At 34.0% G+C, this 12,222-nt stretch overlaps 2 protein-coding genes and 1 long non-coding RNA gene across 3 annotated transcripts; 1 reads left to right on the top strand and 2 right to left on the bottom strand.

The window, feature by feature from the left end:
* Nucleotides 1-1,974: 1,974 nt before the first annotated feature.
* Nucleotides 1,975-4,043, top strand: LOC143605196 (AP-1 complex subunit sigma-2). The gene is made up of 7 exons (XM_077081406.1): nucleotides 1,975-2,016; nucleotides 2,654-2,740; nucleotides 2,869-2,960; nucleotides 3,089-3,197; nucleotides 3,278-3,313; nucleotides 3,593-3,679; nucleotides 3,796-4,043. Exons 1-7 carry the CDS (start codon nucleotides 2,014-2,016, stop codon nucleotides 3,865-3,867), a joined length of 486 nt encoding a protein of 161 aa, XP_076937521.1. The 5' UTR covers nucleotides 1,975-2,013; the 3' UTR covers nucleotides 3,868-4,043.
* Nucleotides 4,044-5,675: 1,632 nt separating this feature from the next.
* LOC143605190 (uncharacterized) lies at nucleotides 5,676-7,039 on the bottom strand. The gene is made up of 3 exons (XR_013148455.1): nucleotides 6,954-7,039; nucleotides 5,841-5,899; nucleotides 5,676-5,756 (listed from the first exon to the last, which is right to left on the bottom strand). It is a non-coding gene; the product is annotated as an uncharacterized LOC143605190 (long non-coding RNA).
* Nucleotides 7,040-9,287: 2,248 nt separating this feature from the next.
* On the bottom strand, nucleotides 9,288-12,164 carry LOC143606718 (uncharacterized). The gene is made up of 4 exons (XM_077082394.1): nucleotides 11,784-12,164; nucleotides 11,071-11,139; nucleotides 10,767-10,959; nucleotides 9,288-9,791 (listed from the first exon to the last, which is right to left on the bottom strand). The coding sequence occupies exons 1-4, from the start codon at nucleotides 12,018-12,020 to the stop codon at nucleotides 9,397-9,399; spliced, it is 894 nt and encodes a 297-aa protein (XP_076938509.1). The 5' UTR covers nucleotides 12,021-12,164; the 3' UTR covers nucleotides 9,288-9,396.
* Nucleotides 12,165-12,222: the final 58 nt, after the last annotated feature.

Below are 12,222 nucleotides of genomic sequence, written 5' to 3'. Positions count from 1 at the left end.
ATACATTTTAGAATTCACATACTAAAAACAGGCTATTCCGTAGTATTCACTTTTTTTTGGGTCCTGCAAAATGTATAATAAAAAGGTAAAACCTTTTGGGCTTATTCACGTTTTTTTTCTTTTTTTTGGGTCTGCAAATGTATAATAAAAAGAAACTATTTAGGCCTTTATATCTATAACAAAGAGTTGAAACCTTTTGGCCCTTTACATTTTTGTGCCCAAAAACCGGCCTTGAATATTACCTCGATGAGCATTACATGTCATGAAAATGAACATTTGCGAGTCAAAGCAATAACAACTTCAATGAACCCTCCAATAATAAAAATACGAGATAATCATTTGTTCATAAGGTCGTTGCACCATGTGGTAAGTTGTTTGTCAAGTGTCTTTTGAGTACTTGACCCAATTCAAAGACAATTTTATGAGTTGCTTTTTGCAGAAGAGAGCAGCGATGCATGAGTTGGTGAGAGAGTGCGACGAACCAAGTGTTTGAAAATTGCATATACTCATAAACATGCTTAACTGAGTATGCTTGCATATCTTTAAGGAACGCAGTAAAAACTAAAAAAATATGTTATAATTATCAAAAGTGAAAATGATACCGGGTGATTTGATTCAAGGACGGTGGCGGTCCAAGGTTTTTGGAGGCCTCAAGCTAGTTATAAAATTGGAGGCTTTTTTTTCAAAAGTTTTTAATATAAATTCTTCTTCGCCCAGGTTTCATACTTGCAATAATATACCAAACGTTTAAAAATATCTCCTTTATCTGTAGCAATTAAAGCCTCCGAAGTCTTTTTTTTACTTTTTTGCATAACCATTTTCATAAGTTTACTGTCGATTTTTTTATTAACCTTTAAACTTTTATCAACATTAAAAAGTAGTGTTTCTATCAAAAAAGAAGGCAAACGAACAGCAAGTAATGTCGGTTTGACAGTGAAACAAGTAGCAAATAACATTGTAGTTTAAATGACTAAAAGCAAATAAGTGATACAGCCTCAATACTAAAGTAACAATATATGATAACAATTTGGCATTTTCTAAGTTTCTAATAGATTAAAAATTGGGCAAGAATTATGGTAGATTAAAAATTGCCAAATTATTATATAGATAAAACATAAACTGATATGTTTAACTAACAGTCGATGCACACCAGAACTAGTGAACTGCAAATCAAAATCAAAAATCACAATTGCCGATTCAATCAACAGCACACCAATCGCAAATCCAAATGCAGACTTCAATCACGAATTATAAATCGAATGAGACTTACAAGGATATAATGATAACATGACAGAAATTTAAGATTAATATTCGAGAGCCGTTAGCAATTAATTTATGATTTCATTGATTTCGGTTTCCATCCCATAAACTTCTTGAAATCGTGTGGCGGTGCGTGGAATGTACCAAAATAATTAGCTTCAATTGCAATCTTCCCGGCTTGAGTTCCACAGCTTAAAAAAACCTAATATATGTATTATTTTTAAAAAATGGGGGCCTATATAATTATGGGGCCTAAAGCCCTTGCTTGGCCCAATAAAGCTATTGGGCCGGCCCTGTTCAAGGATGCCACATGATTTCTCACAACGAACTAGCTTACCAATATTAATTATATTTAAAGTAGGGAATTAGTCTAATTAAAAAACTTAGTTACAGCTTACGGCAATAAAAGCAGTCAGTTCATTATGGTGTAACAACAACAATAATAATAATAATCTAAAACTTGGGGGACGTGTTATGATAATTCACCAAAGTATACAGTGTTTATATTGAAATGAAATCGGGTTTTAAGTCGGGCGAAAATCAAATCGAATTGTGTCTAGTCCACAAGGTTTTTACTCTTCCGATCCGACCTCAACATCCAGATCTTGTTCAAATTCTTTTATCATTCAAAACTTGTATTCAATTCTGAATATATATATTTGATTTCTATATATTGGATCAGTTATGTAATAATTTCATGTTGTTAGTTTTGAATCAGATCGGAAGCAAGCCGGACGCATTGAATTCTGAGCCATGGTGAGTACATCCTAAACCCCTAATTTTTGCTGATTAATTGAGCTAGGCTAGGGTTTATTATTAGGGCTTTATAGATAGATAGATCAATGATATGTGATTGTTGTTGAGGCTAAGAGAGCCAGCCTGCCTGTAAGTGTTCATTGGGGAAAATGAAGAACAAGTTTATTTAAATTAGGGTTTTGTAATGATTCACTGACAATTTAAGCTAGGGTTTCTGATCTAGCTCACCTGATTTGTAGAATGAATGTAACAACAGTATTAAAGATTAACAAATTTGTGATTTGTGATTCATAATTGTTGCTCAGGTACATCACACTCAAAATACGATGGTCCTTGTGTGGCTTTTTGGGGATAAATCAGTCATGATGTGGATAGAATGTGCCTTTGTAATGTATTCCTGATGACATGGGTTCATGTTGTTAACTAGGTGTTGGTTGTCTTCATGTTGTTATGCGTTTGCAGTGTTGATACGTGTTTGTATAGTGTAGAGCTAGGTGTTCACTTAATGCTAGCTATACATGCTGTGTGGAATTAACAGTTTGTGATTATCAGTCTTTTAGATGAAAACCATATATTCACTTTTTATACATGCCTTTCTCTAATTGCCACATGAACATGGTTACATCTGTTGTTGCAGATTCATTTTGTGCTATTGATAAGCCGACAAGGAAAAGTTAGATTGACAAAATGGTATTCACCTTATTCTCAGAAAGAGAGAAGTAAGGTATACAAGATTAACTAGATCATCTTTGTTATTTTACAATATATTTTTATGACTCTTGGGTTTCTTTTTGACATATAAATATGCCATTTTTACAAACATTCATAGATTTGATCACAAATTTTGTGTAGGTGATACGCGAGCTTAGTGGGATGATTCTTACACGGGGTCCTAAGCTTTGCAACTTTGTTGAATGGAGAGGATTTAAGGTTGTTTACAAAAGGTATTACTTACACGTGCTACCAAGTTTACATTTCTGAACAATTTTATGTTAATCGCCCTTTGTAACTAGTTACTTCTCTAGTTCTTCATCTTTTTATGTTTGTTTTTTTTATTTGTTTCACTTATCAGATATGCTAGCCTCTACTTCTGTATGTGCATCAACCAGGATGACAATGAATTGGAAGTCCTTGAAATCATCCATCACTATGTTGAGATTCTAGATCGTTACTTTGGAAGTGTGAGCCATTTAAATCTGTAAAATTTATATTATTGTGTTAGTTAGTCTATATACTCTAAATTGGATCTTTTATATTTTAGGTTTGTGAGCTGGACTTGATATTCAATTTTCACAAGGTATGCTATCTTCTCTCAACTCGACTTAGGTGAGGTAATAATGTGGTCTTTGTAATCATAGTTAACAAATAGCGATTAGAAAAAATAGAAGTTTGGAGAAAAAGTGTTTGTCTGTCTCTAAAGGTCACCCAATTGTATTGTTCTTTTCATTGTCGTATGGTATTATAGACATTTTCATTAATGGTCAACTTCTTTTTCTTAAACAATGGTCAACTGTTGGTATTTTTATTCGCCTGTAGTATGGTTCATGTATTGAATATTTCTCAATCTTCTTTGCAGGCTTATTATATTTTGGATGAGGTGTTAATAGCTGGGGAACTTCAGGAATCAAGCAAAAAGACAGTGGCCCGTCTAGTAGCTGCTCAGGTATGAATCCCATAGATATAGTTGGCGATTTTAATACATCAAATGATTAAAAATGGGTTTATTCCTGTCATCCAGCCTATCATTTACCCAGAGTTGCCTGATTGTTTGTTTTGCAGGATTCTTTGGTGGAGGCAGCGAAAGAAGAAGCAGCTTCTATAAGCAATATCATTGCACAGGCAACCAAGTGAGGTTATCTCAATCGGGTAGACATCTCGTTGAACATTTGATTTGCAGTACATGTATGTTTTGTGTGTTGTTTTTTCCCCTCCTTTTTAGTGTGGATCTTGGATTTTTTATTTCTGATAAATTACTTAAATCGTCACTCTGTCCCCTGTGTTAGAACTAAAGAGAGATTTATTTGTTTAACGACTTTATCTCATCGGTATTGCTTTATTTCAGAAGCTAAAGTTATATAATAGATTTCAGGGAAATGAATCAAGTACATAACTTGATGTTCAATAGCTTAATAGATATAGTAAAATAAATTGTATGCTTTGTATTGAAATTAAGAGGACACCTTGTGTCAGCCAAGGCATAACTGTTTTGGAACGTCATTTCAACTCACTCTTGCTCGTCCCTTTTAATTTTAACATTGAGTTTGGCATAATCCATTCAACGTGTCTAAAAAATTGACCGCTTTTAACTTATCAACTGATTTGACCCATTCATTTTACGACCTCTACCATCTAATTACACGAGGTTTGGCAAAAGTTCCTGCAAAACCGAGGCAATTTCACCTAAAAACGATAAATGCTAATAGCGGGCCCATAGATGAGAGCTTGAAGCAGTTCATAATCGAAGAAGTAACGTGACATGGACATTATGCATAATTCGTTTACTTATTTACAAGTATTAGTTTGGCTTTATAGCTTTTTGGCTACTTTTCATTTTTAATGTTTTCAAGTCAATAATTTCACCTTTTACCTACGAGGCATTAGGCTATTTAACCAATTACGTGTAATAACAATTCCTTCGGTCTAAATGCCAATAACTTTCAATCCTTGCTGAATTCCTTCTTGGAGGGTTTGAAGCTTCCTTAACCTTTCAATCACCTCAAGAGTAATTTATGTCAAAACTTTAAAACCGAAATGATGCATTATAAGACTGGTTGTTGTGGATGGGCATTAAAGCTTAAAATAAAGCGTTACGTCACGTTCAAGCCCCACTCCTTTATCACCATGTTTTGTTTTAAAGCCCCTTAAAGCGACCCCTTTAGCATTTGGTCCCCACCATGTGTTGAAGCCTCTCTCTATCGCTTCCCGGTATTTTGCTTAAGCCTATTGTAACAACTCATAAGATTAGCTTGAGCCTTGAGAAGATTATACAATTTCAAGTTAATTAGCATGAAACATTGATTTTCATATACTTATTTTTTATCAAAAGCTTTAATATTTTATATATGTTTTGAGATAAATAGATAGTTTAAAAGAAAAGGGGTAAAGTAAAAAAAAAACTTTTTAAAAATACTGAAATCATAAATATTAATGTTAAAACTATTTTTTTTATATGTGTAAAATAAATGTTGTAAGATGCTGTGCCTACCTATAAAGCAGCGGCTATCTTGATTCATTACACAACTCCTCCAAAACCCTAGCGCCGTTCTTTTGTTTATGCATATGCATCTTCTCCATTTCATTTCATTTCTTTTTTAGAATTTGATTGATTGATTGTTTGTTGTATGAAAATGTTGGCTAATTAGCCTTTCACATTATTATTATAATATGTGAATGGTCAGTAAGCTCACCTACAGTATAAATCTGTTAACTGTCTTCTTCTTTGTGGAACTGATTGCAATTAGTACCACAAACAGTAAGGCTATTAACTACATTTCATCTTATCAGCAAAGATGTTAATTTTGTTTATCATTATCTGGTACAGTTTCAATGCTATGTCCTTTGTAAACAGAGTGAAATAAACTTATTACAACATAAATGTTTAAGCTTTAAAATTAGCTTAGAGGCTATTAAATCAAGAGTTTTGTGTGATGAGAGGATTCTGTGTGACCCAGTTCTCATAATCTTGTATCAGTTGTTGCAGTAGCAGTGGTACAAGTCTGTCAACTAAAGCTTGCATCATTCTGCATGTACCCCACCAATGTTCAATTTTTAGACAAACATATAAATCTTGTCTTATTATATAAAAAAACAGCAAATCTACATACAAATTGCCTGGAGCCTCAACTGCAGATGTTGGCAACATACTAAATGGTCTGGTGTATATCTGCATATAGCACAAACTTGTTCATACATGTACATAAGAGTAATTGAAACTGTTGGCATCACATAAACTCTATTGTTTAACAAGTGAACACAAATCACCAAAACAAATGATCCAAACATATCCTATGTTATTTAAATCACTCAATAGGTTAATAAGTGAATCTTAAGCTTACAAACTAAAGTCATCTTGTTTGTCATAAATATTAAATTAAGCTGGAGCCATACAAAAACCAAAGGCCCACTCTTTACACATCACTTGCATGTCATACAGGTTATATATCATGGTAAAATTGTTGTACAGGTTGAATGACAGTTGTATGAGGGCCAAATCATATGGCCCATGTTTAACTGAAAAAAAAATGATTCATGTGAAAGGGGTGCAAACGAGCCGAGCTACTTGAGATCGGCTTGTTGAAAAGCTCGATCGAGCCGAGCTTAAACGAGCCCGAGCTCGAGCCTAAAAGAAAGCTCGTTAAATAAACGAGCCCGAGCTTCACTTGGTCGAGCTTGAGCCGGCTTACGAGCCTGTCATTTATATATTTTTTTATAAATATATATTAATAGGTACATGTGTATTTAATAATTATTAATTGATGTATATAATTTATGAAGAAAATAACTATTAATTGATGTATTAATAGGTACATGTGTATTTAATAATTATTAATTGATGTATATAATTTATGAAAGAAAATAACTAAGTAACATATATTATTTTATATATAAAGTTATTATGATAATAAATATACAAATATAATTATAAATATATAAAAAATTAATTAAATATTAAACGAGTCGAGCCCAAGCCGAGTTCGAGCTTGAAAAACTACGAGACGAGCCGAGCCGAGCTTGGGCTCGGTTTGGATCGTTTGCACCCCTAACTATGTGCCCATTGACAAAATTATAAAGCCTGTATGACCATTTTTTGCCTCGCATACTTGGTTTGATATCATACGACTTGTAGGATGTGACAGGCACACTGGTATACTCTATTAGGGGTGGTGTTTGTATAGCATATGCAGATACTGGTTGAGATTTACAACAAGAGAAGGTACCTCAAGAGTAAGATCCAGGTTGACATCAACATCCAGATATGGTTCGGAGGTGTTTGTGCACCAAGTTATGTAATTTGACATTTCCGCTGTAATAGACAGAATTAATCCATCACTTTTTTGCCTGCACAAGGCATGACCTTTTAACTCTGTTTTTCATGAACTTTGGAACTCATCAAACCGAACAAATACCTGAAAAATGTTCATTCTGTCTTTTCATCACTTCAGATCCCTCAAACTGCAACCAAAACATTCAACTTATGATTAATACATTCGTTGTAAACAAAAGCAAACATAATTAACAATATATATATATATTCTCTAAACTAGATTCAAAGTGTCACCTTGCAAGATAACATCTCTACCATCATCTGTCGGTGTCACTCGTAAATCTATAACTGGAGAGACTTCAAAGTTTAGCAAATTAAGTGGTGGTAAAGTACACCTGCAAGAAATATTATACATTATCAACAAATATGACCTGTAACACGGTAAAACGAAATAATGCAAACCTGTAAGTTGTAGCATCAAGTTGCTCAACACTTTGAAGTGCATGTTTATTCAATACCAGACGGATGGCTTAAAAACTCCCTAATTGGATATTGTTTCCCCCCTTCTCCATCTTGACTCGTTTTTGCTTCCTAGCAGATAATTTAGCTTTTTTCACTTTTGATTCTGTAAACTTCTCATTACTGCATTTGAAAACTCGTAATCTCCTCCTAGAACGAAACCCATTACAAGAAGCCTGGTGCCATAAGAAAACAAAATATTAAAGATAAAAATATTAATTTAGCCGTTTTCACTTCTGATTCTAGGGGCAATGTATTATTAGTTTTTAAATGATAAATGTTATATTATTGTATTATTAGTTTTTTAAATTAGTATTGTATTTTTAAATTAGTATCGTGACCAGTGGTATTATTATTACCTATTTATTTATATATTTATTCTCTGCTGTCTAGAGGTCTGCTGTTGTGTATTGACCTTTGGTGGTTCATTTATATAATGCCGTACATACAATTTTCGAGCTGGGTCTCTCTGGAAGCAACCTCTCTATTCATTGGGTAGAGGTACGGTTTGCCTGCATCCCACTCTCCCTAGACCCTACTAAAAACTTTTTTATTGGTGAAATTTTTACTAGGTTTGATTGATTTGTATAATCTCATGCACATAATTATTATATACTAGTTGTATAGCCTACATATGGAATCAGCACAAGTGTAAATAATGATAATTGGATATAAAAGTACCTGATGAAGAGGATAAGGTTCTGGAAAAGCCATGGAAGAAGGTAAGGTAGCTTCAAATTTGAAGATCCTCATAACCACAGTATAATAAATTATAATAATGATCCAGCCTAAGAAATTAGAAAGAAATGAAATTTGAAAATAAATACACAGAAGCATGTGTGCTAGAGATGTAAATATTATAATGAGATGAGATAAAGTGAACAATCATATAACCATACGTGGCTTGCATTTGCACCAACTCCTTCAGATTGCTAATCAACCCATCCATACCCATTATTAATTAATGCAAATTTTATAAAAGCATGTTTGAGTTAAAAAAAAACAATTGTTTCTTTTCTTATTTTTCAAAAATAGGCTGTTAGATCATAGATGTAGCACCAGTGGTAAAAAATATATGCTTTACAACCAAATTATCATGGTACTGGTTTCACTTTAGACAGGTGATGTAATAGTTTGGAAAAAAAATTAGTTCAGAAAAAAAAAAGATGGGAGGTCTAAGGTTCAAGCCTAGGCAAAAGAGTAGATTATTTCCCGTTTATAAAAAGGAACTTGATGTGTAATCATCATAATATTATCTTATCTATCGATTAAAACTATGAGCTCGACTCATTTTTCTAATAACTCTAATCCTATGTATAAAAAAAATCCAACCTATTTCAGGACCGAGGGACGGACCCCCATTTAGCAGTTCAAGATTTTCTAGCTTAATGCTAAAAACGGTCCGAGATTAAACGGGCTCAAGACTAGAGCTCAATTAATAAACAAGCTCGAGATTACTATATGTAAAGTCATAACAAAAATAACTAAATAATATTTATTTTGTTATACTAAAAATTATAATTTCATTAGCAAGTAGGGTTCAATCCGCATATATAGAGCTCAAAACGAGTTGTGCTCAAGTTGTGTCATAAATTAAGCAAGATGAATTCAAGCCTGACTCGATTCGTTTACGCCCCACCCCACTGATTCCACCCCTCAACAGATACTAAAGGGACATCAGTTTTTTAAAATAGAAAACCGACCTTTTGTTTTTTGTTACTCTAAAAACTAAAGAGTTTATTTTTTACAGTTTATAGAAAACTTATGTTAATTAAAACTTTAAATAACTCAAAAAGAAAACTAGTCATCTTACAACAAATGTAAAAATCTCACTAAAAGATTATACTCTATTCCTAATATGCCCTTCTGGTTTTACTTCAATGTCTTTGTATAACCCTGAGTTTAGCACTCCTACACCGAACATTTACTTTCTCTTCGTCTTCAGAAGGTGTTACAGGTCTCTTTGTGAGGATTATTCCACCGACCCCATTGACCGTCTGTTTGACCCACCCTTCTTTTACATCAGAATCAGCACTCGTCAAATTCACGGACACGGGCAACAAAGATTCTCTTTTGATGATATTAAGAAATGTTTGTTTCACAATTCTGTCCTCCAGACTGTGAAAAGATATAACCGCAAGCCGCCCACCAGGTGCAAGACAGCTGTAACAGTCGTATAATGAAGACTCTAGTGTCTTGAGTTCGTCGTTAACAGCTATTCTTAGTGCCTGAAATACTCTTGTTGCAGTTTTTATCCAACCCTGCCTACCTCCTGTAACACATACATCATTAGTGCATCTATTTTATTACATGATACACATATAGTTACCATCTCACGAGGTGTCGTGACTCGTGACATTATGCCACCTCATCAAACGGTAACTTTGATGGCATATTGAATATTCATATCCAAAATAACCAACAATACTAGCAATTTGCCAGTTGTACTGTTTATGAAATTTGTATTGTTAATCTGAATTTCACAAGCTCCATAAACATATTCTAAAGTTACAACACAAAATCGGCAGTTTGGTTTTATGTTTTTTCTAAAACTGAATTTCTGGTTCGACTTTCGGTTTTGCATGGACCGAAAATACCGAACCCATAAAACTGACTTTTGTCTTTAAATTTATGGATTATAACTTTTATTTTTTAATGTTAAGTAATTATAGAAAGATAGCCCAAAAAATCATTAATTAACAGAAGAAATTAGCTCAAGGCTCAAATTTAATATTTTGGGCTATTTTTTCCAGCCCAAAAGTTTCAAGCCCAAATAACAAAACTCGAGAAAAACGAAACCGAACTGAACCCATAGTGAAAACCGAAAACAAACGGTTTCAAAACTTTTTTTTTAATATTTGGTTCTGTTTGAGGCCAAAACTGTCCTATGCACACCCCTAAGTGTAACGGGTCAAAACAGGTTTAAGGTCAAAAAACAAGTTCCTACTACTGGTTGGTTGGGTCGACTCACAAACACCTTTTGTTCTTTCATTTATTTGAAAAATAATTAATGTGCTCAACATCATTACAAAAACTATATTATAACAATAATAATCTAAAACCCTTTTAAAATACTTCCTTGAAAATTTATGTAGTTTGAATAAGCTTGAACAACCTTCAACATGTTTGCAATCTCCTTTTAGCTTAAGTTTTTTAATTTCACCCATCAGAGAAAAAAATATAACCCAAATCGGCCCTTTATAACTAACAGATGCATTAAAACCAAGAACTTAAGAAGACAGCATACCTTTTCCACCAAATGTACAACTCTTAATAACATCTACTAGTTCACTAGTAGAATGCAACCCGCCATTTAAACGGGCCCCTACAATCTTTTTCTGAAGAGCCCGCCAATTGTTTTCTTCCCCGTAATCACGCAATATCTGCCCTATTTCGGACTCGGGCCATGTGTTCAGTATGTCTTCTGCTGTCAAACTTGCCTGTAATACCCCTGTTTCAATCAGTTAAGTGAACAAAACATATACTTTTGTTTTTAAAAGGTTAACTATTCACTCTAAAATACTATAAAAATTTCACACGACTGTTGTTACCTGAGGATCCATTCTCATATCAAGCGGTCCATCACAAAGCACACTAAATCCTCTATTGGCGTTGTTTACCTGCATATGAAAACAAGAAAGGTTTATTATATGTATCTATGTGTGCACAGAGGTCCAAACGAGCCGAGTTGCTCGAGAGGTACTTGAGATCATATCGATTTAAAGCTTGAAACAAGCCGAGACTTATTGAGCACGGGCCGAGCCTAAGCCTCAAATAAAGCTCGTTTAGTTATCGAGCCCGAGCCCGAGCTCGAGCCTTGTATGGGAAGACCGTTTAGGCTCCTCTAGCCTTGTGTATTTTCAAAATTTTAGTCCTTTTGAACTTCAATGTATTAACTTCACACTACACTACCGAACTTGAGCCGAGCTTTGGCTCATTTAAACGAGCTCAAGCAGAGCTTAGACTCATTTTAGATTTCCTCAAAATATATAAAAATCATAAAAACTGTATATGAATTAATTAATAAATAATAAACAAGCCGAGCTTGAGCTTGAAAGCCTTGAAAAAAAGACTCACGAGCCAAGCACAAGCTTCAGAAGCTCAAAACAATCCAAGCTCGAGCTCACGTAAGTCAAAACAAGCTGAGCATGAGCTTTGTCTCGTTTGCATCCCTTATAATTTAAGGCCAGTATTAGAGAATTGTTACATAGACTACAAGTTTGTAATCTCCATTCGGTATATAAACGATTAACATTTAACTTACCTGCATTGATGACATACCCAAGTCCATCAATATCCCATCAATCCCCGAAATCAGAACCTTTTCATTAACCTCACATAACGCTGCCTTAATGTTCTTGAAATTCCTCAAAAAAGTATGCGTCTTTAGTTTCTCGTTCTCCGTCTGGATTAAATCAATCTTAGCTTTTGCCTTTCCATGCGCCACCGGATCACAATCCAGTCCAACATACGTCTCCATCTCCGGATGAGCCCGAATCATCTACAATCTCCACCAACAAACTTAAATCAAACACAAAATAACAACCTACACCCAATGTTGTAAAAATCGCTACTCACCAATCGGGCGGTGGGGTGGGGACTAGCGATTAATCGTGATTAATCAGATCAGACTTTAATGTATAATTTTTAGTTTTATATATACACGTACACAATTTTATACGTAATTTTCAGTTTTAGATGTA

Source organism: Bidens hawaiensis, unplaced genomic scaffold (genome assembly GCF_021521415.1).
Source record: "Bidens hawaiensis isolate Kalapana, Puna unplaced genomic scaffold, B.hawaiensis_p1.1 tig00002123_1, whole genome shotgun sequence".
In the NCBI taxonomy this organism is placed as follows: Eukaryota; Viridiplantae; Streptophyta; class Magnoliopsida; order Asterales; family Asteraceae; genus Bidens; species Bidens hawaiensis.
Note: the sequence above shows the minus strand (reverse complement) of the source record. Positions and strands in the feature narration are given on the sequence as shown.